Source organism: Balaenoptera musculus, chromosome 13 (genome assembly GCF_009873245.2).
Source record: "Balaenoptera musculus isolate JJ_BM4_2016_0621 chromosome 13, mBalMus1.pri.v3, whole genome shotgun sequence".
Classification (NCBI taxonomy): Eukaryota; Metazoa; Chordata; class Mammalia; order Artiodactyla; family Balaenopteridae; genus Balaenoptera; species Balaenoptera musculus.
The window spans coordinates 58,437,015-58,456,371 of NC_045797.1; the positions used below are offsets into that span (position 1 = coordinate 58,437,015).

The window sequence follows — 19,357 nt, forward strand, 5'->3', positions numbered from 1 at the left end:
TTAGAGATTGTCCTGCCTTCTCTTGGCCCCTCTTTTCAGTTTATCCCCTGAGATCACCAAAGTATAATTGAAGTAAAAGCCTAGCAAGAACAGAAGCAAATGAGGTGAGGTTGAAGGGTTCGGGGAACAGAGGAGAAATGTGAAAAAAGTGGTGTATTCATATTGGTCATTCTCCTGTAATAATAGATGGATTTTTAGTGAAAGGAGGAATAATAGTAGAAAAAATTTTATATAATATGATAACAGAAAAAAATGTTTCTAATATCATTGCTAAGAGTGCTTTGTGAAAGTAACATAGATTTCATGAAGCTAAGTTAGTCTATTTGTCTTATAAATATATTTGTTTGGAATTTTGTGTCAGGCAAAAAGCATATGTATCTTCTACTAATAGCACTGTTTTTAGTGAAAGATATAAATCTAGCCCTCAAATGCAGGCACATTTTCCAGTAATTTGTTCACTCATCCCAGATCTAAACAGAATTTTAAATTTAAATTTAAAAGATGAAGTTGGCTTTTCCATTTTTTTTTTCATGGATAGATTCTGATTATTACAGGCAAAAATGGGGTTCTCAAATGGATAAGTGCTAGGTTTCATGACTGATGTATTTGAAGGATATATTCTTTTGTAAGATAGAAATTATCTTAACATATTTAAAAATAAACAGAAGGCTGCTAGTGAGACAAAGATTTTATTGGGTAGAATATTTTATGTCTTTTTATAATTAATCTGTACTACCAATTATCTGAGTAAATAAATATTCAGTTTATTTGACATAATATTTGCCACCAGTCAGTTTTCATGGTTTTATTTTTTTATTCACTATATTTGTAGGTGAATCCCTCAGTGATTTAATGAAAACACATTTTCTAACAAGCTCACTTATTTTAGCCCAGAGCAAATTAGGAGGTAGGCATGCCCTAAGCAGCACACTGACAGTAAGAAGTAACCGTCGACAACCTGATGAGACAGGAGGAAACCGAAACCCTTCAGATTCAACAAGCAGAGCAGTCAGATTTATTTGGAGAAGTGCATCTTAAACCTTGGGTTACGTACACCTTTGAGATATCTGATGGAAGCTGTGGACTTTCTTCCCAGAAAGATGCATAAACATGTATCCGGTTACATTCAGTGTCAGGGGATTCTTGGGTTCCCTGAAGCCCATCCTTGGGCCCCACGGTAAGAATCCATGATTTAGTAAATGAGCAAATAGCTTTACATACCTCTGTAGCCTTTAAGAGCATCACTGTATGACGGTTTATGGATAATTGACAATACTAAGTTTACAGAAAATGTTAAAATTTGTGCCACACTCTTAATAAATATACAATATTTCTTCTTTGAATTCAAAAATATACATTCTCCACTTAACATTTATCCCATTATCTGGAAAACTCAGTCTTCATTCCTTAGGGGTACTGGTTAGTGAGGTGGTATTCTGTATTTGCATAAAATAAGCTACCTTTTAGCATTTTAGTAATTGATGTCCCAGAGCCTTTTTGTGTTAGTGAGATTATGAGCATCTCTTCCCAAGCCAGTGTTCAGAGATGTCAAGTTGGTACCTTGCGATCGCCTTGGTGGGCATGTTTACAGTGCTGAAATATGTACTGCCAATCAAGGCTTGCTCTGCCTCTATCCCCCACTCTGGTTTTTAAACATTTACTACATGCAGTTGATTTCGGTTACTCATTCAGCAAACAGTTTTTGAGGGCCTTTTGTGTTCCAGATACTGTTCTAGGTACCAAGGATACGGCAGGGAATAAAAAGCATTAACTTAAGTGAATATAGTTTTCTAAATCTTAAATTCCCAAATAAAGACAGGGAAGTATTGGGAGTTCCTTAATCAGATCATGGAGGGAAATGTGGAGTCAAACAAAAGTAAATGGATGTCCTTGCTGTAGATCTTCAGAATTTTTTAATGTGCTGTTGTTCATTGTTATGCTCTAGGAAGAAAATATAGTATGTACTATTTTCAATACTTACTTAACCAAGGAACTCTTTTTTTTTTTCCCAGAACACATTTAACATCTTTTAGAAATATGTTCTGCTGCTCCATGGCAGACACATCCCAGATGTTAGGAATTGATGTATGAAGGGCCTTTACCCAAGGGGTGTAGGTCAGAGTGTGGCCAGGATTTCTGAAGACAGACCTTCTCACCATCTGGTTTATGGATGGTCCATTTGTAGGTTGTAGATTGAATTATTTTACTGATGGTGTCCTGAACCATTCTATTGTATTTTCATTTCCAGTATTTAAATGAAAAAGCATCTTATATAATGAGAAAGCACTGTTCCACTTATATTGTTATTAATTTTAGAAAAATGCTTTCCCTTCTACTCTGCAGTTTCTGATTTGGGGACACCTAATGGTATGTATATGTGAACTTCTGCCCCCACCTACTCCCTGCTGCTAGATTTCTCCTCAGCACTGGGTATCGCTTGCTCCAGATCCTCTTCCTATATGGGGGTCTCTGAAACCCCATTCATCTACCACTTCACCCTCACTAGGCTGTAGTGTTTCTCAGAAGTGTGGTTGATGGACAGTTGCATCACAGTCACCTGTGTGGTTATTAAAATCATAGGTTCCTGGGTCTCACCTCAGAACCTGATGATTCAGAATCTGTTATATATGGAGCCCAGGAATCTGTGATTTCAAGTACATCTGCAGGTGATTGTTATTGAATTAATTTCCATGTTGAATTGGAAATCCATTTTTGGCCAGTGTATACGGTATTTCTCAGTTGTAGGTGCTCTTGGCATTTTGGCCAGGACTGTGTCACTGTGTGGCACATTGCAGGCACAGCAGGACATTTAAAATCCTTGGCTCCTACCTATCAAATGCCATTGTCATCCCCAGTTACTGGTACGACCCAGAATGCCTTCACACATTTCCAAAGACTTCTTTTTCTACCGTATGGAGGTACTATCCTCCTTAATTAAGAATCACTGCTACATACTACTTTTATTACTCTAGAAGTTACTCTTAATAATTTTATGCATATATCTAACCTAAGACCCCAGATTACTAACTCTGCACTTCCCAAGCAATACGAGGCCCTTAGAACACTTTAATGTCAATCACACCTCATTTACATGCTGTTTTGTTCAATATTTGAGTTCCAGCTTTTTAAAAATTACATAAATTAGACATTATTATTATTATTGCCCTGTATAGTCATCAGTATTTGTTTATATTGACCCAAGATTGCCATTTTATTTGATTTTTACTCCTTGCATTTTAGACTTTCCTTCTGAGTCTTTTTTTTTTTAATCTTGAAATATACTTTAGAAGAATGTATTGCATGCCTTTTGGTGGTAAGCTTGGTTTTTGTTTGGCAAATAATATCTTTTGGGGAATGATGTTTTTACCTGGGAATATAATTCTAGATTGACTTAATTTCACTTAGCACAGTATTCTGATTTTTATTGTTTCTCCGAGAAGTCTAATTTATTGTTCCTTTGTAGATAATCTGACTCTTTTCTCTGACTGGTTTTAAATATCACCTCTTTGTCTTTGGTGTTTTGCAGCTTCACATGATGTGTCTGGATGTAGGTTTCTTTTTTATTTATCCTCCTTATGACTTGTGTCTCCTGAATCTGAGGTCTTATGTCTTCTATCTATCCTGGAAAATTTCCAGCCGCTATCTCTTGAAATACCGCTTCTCTCCATTTTTTTCTGTTCTTTTCTTCTGAAACTTTAATTAGATGTATGTTCATCTTTCTTTCATGAGATGTCTTTATAAGATGATTTTAAAATGTCTCTTAATCTCTCACATCTTCTGTCTTTATCTCTTTTTGCTGTTTCAGATCTGTCATTTGGTTTACTAATTCTGTCTTTGTGTCTGCTCCAATTAGGTTTTTTTTTTTTTTTTTTTAAAGATTTATTGATTGATTGATTGATTACTATGTTGGGTCTTCGCTTCCGCGCTAGGGCTTCCTGTAGTTGCGGCAAGCGGGGGCCACTCTTCATCGCGGTGCGCGGGCCTCTATCGCGGCCTCTCTTGTTGCGGAGCACAGGCTCCAGACGCGCAGGCTCAGTAGCTGTGGCTCACGGGCCCAGTTGCTCCGTGGCATGTGGGATCCTCCCAGACCAGGGCGCGAACCCGTGTCCCCTGCATTAGCAGGCAGACTCTCAACCACTGCGCCACCAGGGAAGCCCCCCAATTAGGTTTTTAATCTCAAGAATTATACTTTTTATTTCCAGAAATTCTGTTAGGTTCTTTTTTTCCTATCTTTCAAGTCATTTTTGTTAGCCTCTTGTTTCTGGTCCATGTATTTAATACTTTCCTTTAGTCCTGTAAACTTTTAAAGCATACTTAACTGTAATTTTATATTATGTATCTCTTAATTCCAAAATTTGAACTTCCTGCAAATTTAATTCTGTTGTTTATAACTTTTGCTGCTCTTGTAGTTTGTTTCCTTGTGGTTTGATAATTTTGTTTTAATTTCATATTTGGCTAAAGTAATTTAGGAATCTCCTGGGGCATGGATTGAAGGTGCATTTCTCTACAGAAAATTTGCTTCTCTTTCTGTCAGGTGCCTTGCATTACCACCAACCCAGAAACAGCTTAAATTCGTTTCTTGGCTTGAGGTTCCTGGTCCTTGCAAGAAGTGTAAATTTATACTCAACTGAGAATAGGCTGTAATTATGAATTTGGATTTTCAGGGAACCCCCCCTCATTCTAGTGATTCAAGCAGTTGTTTTTTTATTCAATCATTTTGTCAATGGACAGACACCCCCTTCCTCCCCTCCATTCACTGAGAGGTGTGGCCTTTCAGGGGCATTGTTGGTTTTATGCAGTGGTCTCAATTCCAGCTTTCACTACATCCAATAAAAATCAAAATTTAAGTCTCTAGGTTCTAAGTTTAAGCTAAGGTCATGGCTGTAGCTCTTGCTTACAACTCTGATTTCCTTCATTAAATGCATTCAACAGATACTTTTTGAGCGAATGACTGTTTTCTCTTCCTGTGGATTTCTTTCCTTGTGTGTCCAGCAGTGCATTTAAAAGAGTACTTGTTCTATCTTATCTGCCATATCTAGGTATTTGTAACGGGAAGGATTTTCATATCTAGTCTTACATATTTCCAAAAGCAAAACCTCAGGTGATTTTTATATACTGGAGTTTGAGCACCTTTGGGTTAGAGACGCTGCTTCTGTCACTTCTGTAGTGGGAAGTGGGAATGTGCTTACATGGTCCCTTATGTTTTCCCAAACTTAATACCACTATTAAGTTTTATCCATATTATTAGTTCATTTGACATTTGTGGTCTGCCAATTACCACTTAAAAGTGTTATTGATACGGAACAATTCCAACTTGAATTCCAAACAACTTAAAAAATAAACTTTGAAATATAACTTGTTGCTGTTCGTCTTTTATCAGTCATAGATTATTTTCCATGTCTATATACAATCATTAGCTGTTAAGTGCATCTTTTTTAAAAGTTAGTATGGTAGTCTCAATCTGTTTTTTTCTTTTTTGAAATTAGCATCATACAGTCCTAGAAATTTAGATCTTTAATCATCTGGTTTTAAGAAACAAAGAGCCATTCAGGTTAATTCAAGAAAAGAGAGGCTATTGTGAAGATACATGTGATGGGGAACTGGAAAGCTGTCAGGAACTCAAGGCAGCTTTGGAGATATGTTTCTTTCTCATGGTCTCTTATTTTTTTCTGTGCATTTGTTCTGTTCTCTGCTCTTTATTGTCTGTCTCCTCACTGTATCTTTCCTGTTTCTTCAAATCTTTATTTGCCCAAGGTCCTACTTGCTAAGACAGTGGCACAACTTTATGGCATCATTTACACACTGGGTTATATTGCATGGTGGTTCAAACTTCTTAGAGCTGTGATGTCTAATACAGTTGTCACTGGCCACACACTGCTTTTAAAATCAAAATGTGTAGGATCTATATGCTGATAATGTTTTTATAAAACATTCATGAAAAGTATCAGAGAAAACCTAAATAGAGAGTAGTGTTCATGGATTGAAAGATTCTGAATAGTAAAGGTGTCAGCTCTCCACAAATTGATCTATAATTACAAGCAGAATCTCAGCAGGGTTTTTTAAAAATTAAACATAGACAAGGTGATTCTAAAATTTCTATGAAAAGGCAGAGGACCTAGAATAGCTAAAGGAACTTCGAAAAAGAAAAATAAAGTTGGAGGAATCACAATATCTCATTTTTGAGACTTAACTGTAAAGCTCTAGTAATCAGGATTGTGTGTGGTATGGGCAGGGAATAGACACAAGATCAATGGATCAATATAGAATCCGGAAATAGACCCACACAAATATGGGCAATTGATTTTAACAAAGATGAAAGACACTTCAATGGAAGAAAGATAGTCTTTTCAACAAATAGTATTGGAAGAGTTGGACATATACATGCAAAAAACAAAAAAAGGAAGGAACATTGACCTAAACTTCACAAAACAAAATTAACTTAAACAAAAATTAACTCAAAATATATCATAAATTTAAATGTAAAACTTCTTGTTTTAGAAGAAAGCATAGGAAAAAATCTTTATGACTTGAGGTTAAGTAAGGTCTTGGATATGATACCAAAAGCATAATTCATAAAAGAAAACAGTTGAAAAAAAAAAAAAAAGAAAACAGTTGATAAATTGGACTTCATCAAAAGTAAAAACTTTTGCTCAGTGTGTTAGTTTGCTAGGTCTGCCATAGCAAAATACCACAGACTGGGTGGTGTAAACAATTGAAATTTTATTTTCTCACAGTTCTGGAGACTGGAAGTCCAAGATTAAGGTGTTGTTAGGGTTGGTGCCTCCTGAGGCCTCTCCTTGGGTTGTAGGTGGCTGCCTTCTTGCTGTGTTCTCACATGGCCTTTTCTCTGTGCACGCACAACTCTGGTCTCTTCCTCTTATAAGCACACTGGTCCTGTTGGATTAGAGCCCATCCGTATGGCTTCATTTAACCTTAATTACCTCTTTAAAGGCCGTGTCTCCAAATACAGTTACATTCTAAGGTACTGGGGCTTAGGACTTCCAACGTACGGATTTTGGGGGCACACAGTTCAGTCCATAATGCTCTGCAAAAGACACTATTAAGAAAATGAAAAGACAAGATATAGACTGGGAGAAAATATTTGCAAATCATATGCCTGAAAAAGAACTTGTATCTAGAATATATAAAGAACTCTCAAAACTCAACAGTAAGAAAATAAACATCCCAATTAAAACATGGACAAAAGATAGAAGACACTTCACCAAAGGATGGCAAATAAGCACATGAATAGATGTTCAATGTCATTAGCCATTAGGGAAATGCAGACTAAAACCACCGTGAGATACCATCACCTACCTGTTAGAAATGGCTAAAAAGTACAATCCCAACTTCTAGCAAGGAAGTTCTGGAAGAACTGGAGCTCTCATACACTGCTGCTGGAAATGAACAATGGTACAGCCACTCTAGAAAGAACTTGACAGTTTCTTTAAAGATGATACATATACCTACTGTATGGCCCAGTTCCTCTCCAAGGTATTTTTATAATCTGTACACAGATGCTTATAGCAGCTCAATTCACACTTACCTAAAACTGAAAACAGCCAATATGTCCTTCCAATGGTAGTGAATAAACTGTGGTATATCCATGCAATGGGATACTACTTAACAATAAAAAGGAATAAACTAATGATACATGCAGCAACTTGGTGAAAGAAAATAGTCTCCAAAAGTTATATGATGATTTAATTTACATGAAATTCTTGAAAAGGCAAAACTGTAGTGGCAAAGAACAAATCAGTAGTTGCCAAAGGTTGGGCTGAAGGGAGAATGTAACTTTCAAGGGAGGTTTTGCAGTGATGGAACTTTCCTGTTTCCAGATGGTGGTTAACTCATTTTATGCAAATCTATGCATGTGTTAAAACTACTAGAACTATATTTTTAAAAGTTGATTGTTTTCCAGTTAAAGCTAAACGAGTCTTGGGGATGTAATGTACAGCATGGTGACTATAGTTAACAATACTGTATCGTATATTTGAAAGATGCTAAGAGAATAGATCTTAAAAGTTCTCATCACAAGAAAAAATTTGTAGCTATGTGTGGTGATGAATGTTAACTAAACTTATTGTGGTAATCATTTAGTAATATACCCATGTATCAAATCATTATGTTGTACACCTAAAACTAATACAATGTTATATGTCAATTATATCTCAAATTTTTAAATATTTAAATATCTCAAAAAAATTTAAAGCCTTTCAAATTTAAATATTGCATACACAAATAATTAAATACAGTTCAGTTCTTCAGTTGTATTAGCCACATTTCAGTTGATCAGTAGCTCCATGTGGCATGGGGCTACAGTAGTGGACAGCGCAGGTATAGAACATTTCCATTAATGCAGAAGGTTCTATTGGATAGTGCTGTTTTAGAGTGGGGGTCAGCCAGTTTTTTCTGTAAAGGGCCAGATAGTAAATACCTCAGGTTTTGTGGGCCACATTGTCTCTATCACAGCTGCTCAGCTCTACTGGTGTATTGTGAAAGCAGCCATAGACAGTACTTAACCAGATGAACATGGCTGTGTTTCGGTAAAACTTCATTCGCAAGAACAGGCATGTTTGCTGACCCCTATTTTCGAGACTCTGATTGGCCTATTTCCCTTTTCATGTCAGCTCACGGTTTATTGGTAGAGTGACCTTATAATTTACCGTCCAAGTTAAATAAAATTTTAATTATAAATTTGAGAGTGAAAGTGGGCGCTGTTAATAATTCTGCTAGGGCAGTTGGCATAACCCGCAAGTGTCCTGGGCAAACCAGGAATGTACATCACCCTGGCTATCAGTCTTCCTATGAAGTGGTTGCCTTTGTAGTAGGCTCATACCTAGTCCAAGAAACTGTGGAAAAGCAAACAAAACTATTCCTTCAGCAGGCGCTGTGGGTTAGCCATTTTTCTCTGAAATGAGTATTTATATGGGAGGCACCCTGAGGTTTGGCCCGCCCAGTACACTCAAAATAGCCTGTTTTCTGTCCCTGTGCCTTTGTTCATGCTTTTCTTTCTGTGCCCTCGTTCCCATCCCGCTTCTGTGTTTGTTGTAATCCAGCCCATCTCTCAAACCTCTGCTTAAGTGGTATCTCCTTCATAAAGCCATCCCTGTAACACCCCTTTCAGACTTAAAAGTTGGTACTTATATTTTATAAAATTCACATGGCACAGTGCCTTAGACCAGGCGCCCAGACCTGGCTGAGCACCAGAAGCAGCACTTCAGTAGCTTTAAATACAGATTCCTGTGTCTCATCCTAAATCTGTTGATTCAGAAATCAGTGGCAGTGTTTTTATTGTTTTGTTTTTAAACTCCTCATACGATTCTTGTATAACCAGCCAGCTGGTTCAGTATTTGGAATCTGTTAATTTAGAGTTAAATTATTTGATGTAAACATTGACTTTCAGAATTAGAAGGAAACTTCTTAGAAATAGTCTTTTTTCACTTTCTTATTTTTAAATTGGGGGGAGAAGACACAAGGAAATTACTTGCTCAGATCCCATTGCTTGTTACTGGCAGAGCCAGCACTAAACTTTGCATTTTTTCACTCCCATTTCAGAACCTTTCTTCATAGTCACGTTGGACAGCCCCTTCTGAGTAGTAAGCTTTGAATACCAGAAGGTGCTTGGTATATCGTAGATGATCAGATTTGTTACTGATAGTTATTTAACTCACTTTATATAACACAGAGCACTTTTTTTTTTTTTTTTTTTTTTTTGCTGCTTAATGATCCATTCTTGATTATGTTGTTTACTCCCATTCCCACACTCAAGGAATACTTTTCTGATATTTGGAGATAACTCAGCAGTTTGCATGAAATCATCTCAGAAAAACCTTTTCCCAAATTAATGCTAATATGAATGGCTTCTAAAAGGCTGACTGAATCAAACTGAATTTTGGGACAGCTTTGAAATGTAATAGTTTCCAAGAGCTCCTCTAAAACTGAGATCAGCTCTAGATCTGCAGGATTTTTCTCACCAGGCCCACTCCCATTTGAGAAAGGTTACTGAGGATCTGTGGGAGTGTGTGTGTGTGTGTGGGGGGGTGCCTAAACTTGAATGGGGATCAGGAAAATTCTTGTGGGAAGTGATAATAACCTAAGTTGAGCTTTAAAAAACATCTAGAAGTTAGGCCAGGGGAGGGAGTTAGGGAAAGCGTTTGTCTAGGCATTAAGTGCCAAAGGGCAAAAAGTGTGGATAGCACTGGAGATGGCCAGTTGTTTAGTTTGGCTAGAGCATAAAGTGCAAATTAAGGAATGACTGGAAATATAGACAGGGGCCAGGTAGTGAATGGTTTTACAGTTAAAATGTTGTATTTCACAATTGGCTATCCACATGCAAAAGGAGTGAAATTTGAGCCCTGCCTGACACCATATAAAAAGTCACTCAAAATGGATCAGAGACCTAAATGGAAGACCTAAACTATAAAACTCTTAGAAAAAAACATAGGAAAGAAAATCTTTGTGACCTTGGGTTCCAGGCAGTGGTTTTTCAGCTATAATACTCAAAGCACAAGTAACTAAAAATAGGTAAGTCGGACTTCATCAAAATTTACAAGTTTTGTGCTTCAAAGAACACCATCAAGAAAACGAAGACAACTCAGAGTGGGATTAAATATTTACAAGTCATGTAACCAATAAGAGACATATCAAGATTTATAAAGAACTCTTACAAGTCAACAATAAAATTGACAATTAAAAATGGGCAAAGAATTGGATACACATTTTTCCAAAGAAATTCAAATGACAAACCAGCATATGAAAAGATGCTCAAGATTGTTAGCCATTAGTGAGTTGTAAGTCAAACCACAAAGAGATAGTACTTCACATTCACTAAGAAAACAAAAGTTAAAAAGCCAAGTAATAATAAATATTGGCATGGATGTAGAGAAATTGGAATCCTCACACATTGCTGGCGATAATATAAAATGGTGCAGCCACTTTGGAAGAAAGTTTGACAGTTCTTCAAAAAGCTAATCATACAGTTACCATGTGATTCAGCAATTCCACTATTAGGTCTGTATCCAACAGAATTGAAAACATAGGTCCACACAGTGTTCATAAAAGCATTGTTCATAATAGCCCAAAATGGAAACAACCCAAATATCCTTCAACTGATAAAAGGATAAACAAATGTGGAATTGCCATACAATGAAATATTGTTCAGCAGCAAAAGGAATAAAGTACTGATATGTGCTGCAACATGGATGAACCTGAAAACCTTATGCTCAGTGAAAGAAGCTAGTCACAAGGGACCACATTTTGTATGATCATATTTATATGAAATATCCAGAATAGTCAAATCAATAGAGACAGAAAGTAGACCAGTACTAGTTGTCAGGGTCTGGGAGGGGGAGGAGTAGGGGAGTGACGGCTGATGGGTCTGGGGGTTTCTTTCTGGAGCGATGAAAATGTTTCACATTTAGATAGGAATAATGGTTACATAATTATGTGAATATACTAGAAACCACTGCATTGTACACGTTAAAAGGGTGAACTTCATGGTATGTGAATTATATCCCAATAAAGCTGTTATAAAAAGTGCTGTATTTAGTAAATAATTTAAATTCTCTGATAGGGAATTTGAATTTGTGTCTTTAAAGCAATGGTGTGTACTCCTGAAGAGTTTTAAACTCAAGAACAACATGATCTGAACATCACTTTCAGAGCATGTGAGAATGGTGGTCAAATCAATGATGTGGCAGAAGACTGGGTCTAGAAGCTGAGAATACGTATCCTCAGTTTTCTGCCCTGGGCAGATCTGTAAATTTTATGTTACTGATACTGATTTAGAAATTCTTAACTTTATACACGGTAATATTTTATAATATTTACCTTGCTCTCATTTTTTCCTAATCAGTTTCTCTAGGTGATTGAAAAAAGAATAGCAGGTACAGATTATTAGAGTTAATATTAATTTTTAAATTTACCTGTGTGTAACCTTGGCTGCTGTGAGTTTAGAGACAGCAAAATATGACTTATTTTAGCCAGAGGATCAAGATTCTTGATGAACCATTATGCTTTAAACACCTTCCATTAATAAACGTAAGGATTTTGATGGGGAAAAAGCTCAGAAATTCAGGTTTACTGAGGGTTTTTTGTTATTCTTCTTCCCTTTTTGTGAATTATCTTGTCTGTCAAATAGCTTACATATTGGAGAATTCCAATATTTTAAAACTTTTTATCCTTTAGAAAATTCTAGACTGATTTAAATTTTGAAAAATTGTATTCATAAGTCAAGCCTATAGTAAATAATTGACTTTAGTAAGCTAGTTATCACTAGTTTACTGTCATAGTTTTTCTGTTAAATATGTGCTGGTGTAACCATTAATAAACCTATTTTTAGAAGAGTACATTGTGTACTGCAGCCATTTTGGACACTTTGTGTAACTTGTGTTGTCAATAGAGATCGTGCCCTCTTGTGGTAAGCTGGGAACAGAATTTCAGCTGTAAAAGTAATCACCCTAGCTTTCTTTGAGTTCATATTTTTTGCTAGTGCATACTCTGAGTTTATTTTCAATAAACAGAAAACAAAACTATAGCAAGATTTTTAAATGGAGAATTGAGAATTGGAGAGAGTAGTGTGTTTTGTCTTATTTTATTTGGAGAAGTGCTAAAAAAGATGTGGGTTAACGGACAGAGTATCAAGGAGGAGCCTAGCAGGGAAAAGATATCTCAGTGTGAGGAAAGGCAACGAGTTCTGAGAGTGTTTGAGAAGATTTATGACTAACATTGATGTGATATCCTGAATATTTTACAGGTACACTCTGCCCCATCCTCCTTAGAAAATGCTCCCAGAATTTCTATTCCGTGTGTGTGTGTGTGTGTGTGTGTGTGTGTGTGTGTGTGTGTGTACCTTCTCATCCTAGGGAAGGGAATAAATACTTATGTGGCACTATTTGAACTGTCTGTCTCATATAATGGAAATTAAGTTTAGTTTGAAATAAATGTTGAAATCTGTTTTGAACTGCCTGTAATAAGTTGGCATCCTAAGTGTTTATTAGTCATGGGAATTTTTTTTCAAAAGGAATGAATTTTCCCTGAAAATTTTATTTTAATGTTTTCGTAATTTATATTTTTTAATACCTTTGTTCTTCTTTGAGTTTAAAGGTTAAATTTTATATTTCAGCAGTGACTGTGTCCCATATATATCTTCTTAGAAACTGATTTTTTTTTTTTAATGCCCCAGTATTCTTAGAAGGATTCCGATGTTAATGCTGTTATCATCCCTTGTGGGTGATTCACTGATCTTTACCAATCCATTAATAAGAAGTGTTACAACTAAGTATTATTCTCATCACATGAATGAATTTTTCTGTGATCAGGGAATTGCATATATTGGTCTTCATTGGTTGATATGAAAATCAATTTATTAAGTTTCAGTTCATAGTTTAAAACATTATTTTGAAAATTCTGATTCAATTATAAAACATTTTAAATTGACAAAAGTAACTGCCATTTTTATACAAATTGAAAAGACAATTTCTGCTTATTTATACATAATTACAGCTGTAAACACGAGCAATCTAATATTATGGATTGATTTTTTTTAATGATTTTTATTTTTAATATGTGGCTTGTAAAAATATATTTGGTTTGTATTAACTGTACTTATTTCATTGTACTATCAGGTGTGTTTAAACAGATGCAGGGAGGTTGTTTTTACAGTTAAAAAATGGTGCTTGCTTTTCATATTATGAAGTTTTTAAATTTAAAAGTTTAAAGCTAGTTAATTCAAAATTTTAACAAACCTTTGAATGAATGGCAATAGAATGTAATGCTTAAAAAAGCTCAGACTCTAGAGTTAGACTGCCTGGGTTAGAATCCCAGCACTGTCACTTAATAGCTAGATGGCCTTGGCAAGTTCTTTAACTTGTTGGTGCTTCAGATTCCTCATCTGCAACACGGGAGTAATATTAGTACCTACCTCATAAGATTGTTGTAAGGATTCAACGAATTAATATAAAAACACTTAGAATAGTGCCTGATGTATACTAAGGTCTGTGCTTCTGTTAACAATATTATTATTATCACCATTATTAAATTTATACATGGATTAATGTTGAAATTCATTTTGAAGAATATACTGTTTGTTTTGTAAATGTAAATCACTTTTGCAATTCTTGCTTTAAAAAACTTTTCTGAATAATTGAAAATAAATAAAAGCTCAAATGACATTTTATGAAGTTTTTATGAAAGCTTTGTTCACAATTATCTTTTCTTCTCTTTTAGGCACGGAATGTTAACACTGGTGAATTGGCAGCAATTAAAGTCATAAAATTGGAACCAGGTAACTTCATTGAAATTTGGTGTTTCTTATTGCTCTCAGCCACTGGATAGCTTCCAGGCTTGTTTTAATGATGTTTGGTCAACCTTCTCTTGTTCTCAACATCTGGCAAATAGGACTGGTGTCTACTCTTTCCTTCACCTCTTTGAGACCTGTAGACATGTTGCCCAGTTCTTCCCTGAAAAATAACTAGTAATTGCGGGAGGGAGGGGAGCTCCTGAGCGGACTTTGTTCCTTCTGGACGCAGTTGAGCTCCCTTGTCACACATCGTTAGCGGTGTATTTCCAGATTAACGCTGTCCAGTGATGAGGGGCAGTGTGACGCAGTGGGAAGAATGGGACTGAAATCTGGTCGTTGTAGTCCAGCTCTTCGTGTCCCACTCTCCTGCTCTGTGAACTTGGGCAAGTAACTTCAGCTCTGAGTCTCGGTTTCCTCAATAAACCTAGCTCTCACATTTCACAGGTCGTTAATATTGTAATAGCTACCTTCCACCTTGAGTGGCTTGTCAAGCCCCTAGGACTGCTCCATATTTTTCGTCTGCTTCAACTGTATTCTATCCCTGAATTCCCCCCCCCCAACCCTGCAAAACCCATGTCTTTCTGAACTAACTACATACCCTTCCCTCTTTTTCTCCCTCCCACCATAAGTAAGTAAGTGTATTAGTGTCTAGACTGAGTTCCACAGTGATGATAGTGCCTTTCTGAAGGTGCCTTTCAGTATGGGCACAAATACATCCAGTAATTTAATTTTTTTTTTAAGTGTAGGCAACTTTTTCTATGAAAGTCGAGATAGTAAAATACTTTAGGCTTTTTGGACCACAGCTAGTCTCTGTATACAGTTCTCTCTCTCTTCCTCCCTCTCTCTCTCCTTTCATCCTCCTAAAATATAAAAACCATTCTTTGCTGAAAAACCATTCTTAGCAAACCAGGCCACCTGCGCCTGTAGTTTGCCCACCCCTGATTTAGATCATCAGTAGACTTTTTAGAAGTGCTATTAAGATGAAGTTTGAAGGATGTGTTGACTGACTGTGATCAAACCACACTCAAATATAATGAATTAAAAAAATACTTTTTAAGTTATAGGTATTTACAGATTTTTTATATTCTAATTATATTCTACCATCACATGACAAAGCTTTTTCTGTTCTCTGACTCTCCTGTTGTTTAGTGGAAATTTGAAATTGACAAAATCTGAGGTTAAGAAAGAAATTAAAGGTTTGACATTTGCAGCAGGGCCTCCATTTTTAATCATTAAGAAGTGGCTATGTTATTGATGAAGTAGTCTCTAGTCTCTAACTGGTAGCAGTATGTGCATACATCATTCCCTCATATCAGTTTAGTGCCTCCTCTTTCAGGAAGCCTTCCTCCCCTGACCCCTGCCCTGACTAAGATGACTCCTGCAGGAATAGCTCTGGAATAGCACTTACCACAGCTGTGCTTCCAGAGTTGCCTTTCTTTGTTCCTAAGTTTTAATCGAATTTATGTCCACAGCACTCAACTTAGCGTCGGTGCATAGTACACATTCAGGACATCTAAAAATTTCCTTTAAAAAATTAGGAACTTAAAATCTTATTGTTCATCAAGTCATTTGTTTCCTGATTAGTGAATTTTTTGTGTTACGTTCATCTTGAACACTGCCTTGTATATATAGATCATTGTAATAAAAGAAAACACAATTAAATAAAAAGAAAAAAGCTTATTCCTATTCTGCCACTCAGAGATAACAAGAGTTACTACCATATATGTTATTAGATATACACTTAAATTTGGTTAACATTGGATTCCCTACTTGTGTGTTCATAGCAGTCACCTGAATTTTTTTTTTTGGCTGCATGTGTGGCTTGCAGGATCTTAGTTCCCCGACCAGGGACTGAACCCGGGCCCCCTGCAGTGGAACCCGGAGTACTAACCACTGGACCGCCAGGGAATTCCCCCTGAATTTTTCCGTTTAATTTCTTTGTTTTAATTTGTTTATATCCTGTGAGAAATGTTTAACTTGTTGGTGAGCTTGAAGTATATGGCACAGTGGTTAAGTGCACAGACTCCAAAGCCAGACTACTTTGATTCTAGTCTGGCTTGACCACATTGCTTAAGCTTTTCGGCTGGACCTCTGTTTCCTCATCCCTAAAATGGGGATAATAATAGTAACTTCCTCTTAAGGTTATTGTAAGGATTAAATAAGCTAATATATCTAAAGCACTTTAAAAGTTTCTTTAAAAGTTTCTTAATTTGCCATAATGACATAGCAATTCCACTCTTGTGTATCTACCCACAGAACAACTTTCACACACAAATGTTTACAACAGTGTTATTCATGATAGACAGAAGCTGGAAACAACTTAACTGCCCATCAACTGGTAAATGAATAGACAAAATGTGTCCATACAATGGAATACTGTTCAGCAATAAAAAGAAACAAACTGTTGATACATGCTGTGACATAAATGAACCTTAAAAACATGTAAAGTGAAAGAAGCCAGACAAAAGAGACTACATATTATATGATTCCATTTATGTGAAATGTTCAGAAAAGGCAAATCTACAGAGTCAGAAAGTGGATTAGTGGGCTGGTGTATGTGGCGGGAGGATTAATAGTTAATGGGCATGAGGGATCTTATTGGGTAATGGAAGTATTCTAAAACTGATTTACAGTGAACTTACTTGGTGAATTTACTAAAAAAAAAAAACATTGAATTATGCACTTGATATGGATGAATTACATGATTTTAAAATATGCCTTAATACAGTTATAAAAAATAACCACAATACCATTGCAGTCTCTTACAATATTAATAATAGCTTCTTAATAACAAATAAGTTTCACACGTTGTAATTAGTTGATGTGTCTCAAATTTCTTTTATATCCATAGGTTCTGCCTTCATCTCTGTCTTTTTCCTTGCCTTTTGTTTGTTTGTTTGAAGAAACTTGGTTATTTGTCCTGTAGGATTTTCCCTCAGTTGGGGTTTTGCCAGCTGCCCCCCTGTAGGATCATTTAGTGTGTTCTTCTGTGAGTTAGTGGTTAGTTCTAGAAGACTGATAAGATTAAGGTTTGATTTGGCATGTGGTGGAAGAGGACAGCTTTGTTGGTGGTGTTATGTTCTCATTTTTCTAAATTACAATTCTGATATCCAGTCTTTGACATTTTGAAAAACAGAAACTAAATCTGAAATAGTCAAGTGTAGTGGAAATGATTTTAAGAATTTGCATCCAAAGTTGGGTTTTTTTTTTCCCCGTTTTTCTTTATAACTGATATCCAGTTTGAACCTGAAGCTAGATGAAAACTTCTTTGGACATTTGGACAAAATTGTTTACTTAAATGTGAATTTGGTCTAAGTATCTCACTGGGGCTTCTAATCTTATTCCTGTGGCTTTAATTTAGATTTGATTTTCTCAATTGTTCTTTGATTAAGCATCAGTCTGTAACGTTTTTTAACTTAAATTGCAAAGACAATGTTTGATCATTGTAATAAAAGTTAAAAAAATACAATTAACCAAGAAGAAGAAGCTAAACATCATTCATCATTCTGCCACCTATATAAACACTTGACTTGTAGTGATTTTCTCTAGATTTTTTTGTGTATTTATGTACAGGCATACCTAGTTTTATTGGGCTTCACTTTACTGTGCTTCACAGATATTGTGTTTTTTACAAATTGAAGGTTTGTGGTGACCCTGCATTGAGCAAGTCTGTTGGCACCATTTTTCCAGTAGCTTTTGCTCACTTCGTGTCACTGTGTCACATTCTGGCAATTCTCATAATTCAAACATTTTCATTATTAGTATAACTTGTTATGGTCATCTGTGATCAGTGATGTTAATGGCAAAAAGATTACGACTTGCCAAAGGCTCAGATGATGGTTAGCATTTTTTAGCAATAAAGTATTTTTAAATTAAGGTATGTACTTTTTTTTTAGATATAGTGCTATTGCTTAATAGACTACAGTTAGTGTAAACATAATTTTCATATGTACTGGGAAACCAAGAAATTAGTGTGACTTGCTTTATTGCAGTCTTCTGGAACTAAACCCACAACATCTCTGAGGTATGCCTGTACAAACACCTAACATATATACTACACACACAGAGACACACACACTTACCTACGCAGACCACAAAGGGCTGGGCAGAGTTCAGAGATGGATAAGAATATACTGAGATCAGCTTGATTTGCATGCTTACTGCTGAACCGGTAAACAAGCATTGCAAAGGCTAAGTAAGAGAAGAATACCATGAGTGGGCGCAGCTCCCCAGTGCTTCCCCAGGTCCTCAGAGGTGACCCAGACTGGTGGTCCGTGCAGTGAGTGATTTGTCAACCACAAAACACCTGGCTTGCTGCCATTTATGCTATCAGGCTTGCAGAGGGACATCATCAATACTCAGCGAGTGGTGTGACTCTTCTTAGAAAAGGCAATTATTTGTTGTGACGCTGTTCGGTAGTTTTGTGTTCCATTTCTTACTATGTCCTCAGATCTGTAGCTGGCCTGGCCATTGCCTACCAAAGATGCAAACACATGTATATGTACATGAGTGTGTTTTATCCATAAATGGGTTTATTTTGTACATCTTCTTTTCATTTGAAAAGCATTTCATGAATTTTTTTTCTATGTTAGTATTTCTACACCATTTTTTAGTTGGCTGCATAGTATTCAGCAATATAAATTATAGCTGTTTAATCAGTCCCTAATGATTATAACACTTAAGTTTTTACAATTATAAACCATGTAGCTCTATTTATTATGTATCATGTACCTATGAGGACATCTTTTGTCCTTGTACATATTATTTTGTCATGATAAATTAATTAGCTGGTCAGAGGATATGTACATTTTTAAGAGTTTTGACATATACTAGGGATTATGCCTGACATTTCCAGGGTTTGATTTTTTGTTTTTTTGTTTTTTTCCTATACCTTTGCCCACAAAAGGGTATCATTATAATAAAATCTTTAGTATTGATCAAAAACTGATGTCTTACTGTTAATTAACATTTCTCTGTCTTCCAGTGATTGGGTATCTTTTTTCCCCATATACTTTTTGGCCTTTTATTTTTATTTTATGAAGAGCTTGTTTGTGT

General features: G+C 35.9%; 1 protein-coding gene across 2 annotated transcripts in view; it reads left to right on the forward strand.

Annotated features, from left to right (window-relative positions):
• Positions 1-19,357, forward strand: part of MAP4K3 (mitogen-activated protein kinase kinase kinase kinase 3) — a 198,008-nt gene that overhangs the window by 41,449 nt on the left and 137,202 nt on the right. For both annotated transcript variants that reach the window (XM_036872293.1, XM_036872294.1), the window contains exon 2: positions 14,230-14,287. In XM_036872293.1, coding sequence (XP_036728188.1) covers positions 14,230-14,287 — 58 coding nt within the window. The remainder of the gene's footprint in view (positions 1-14,229; positions 14,288-19,357) is intronic.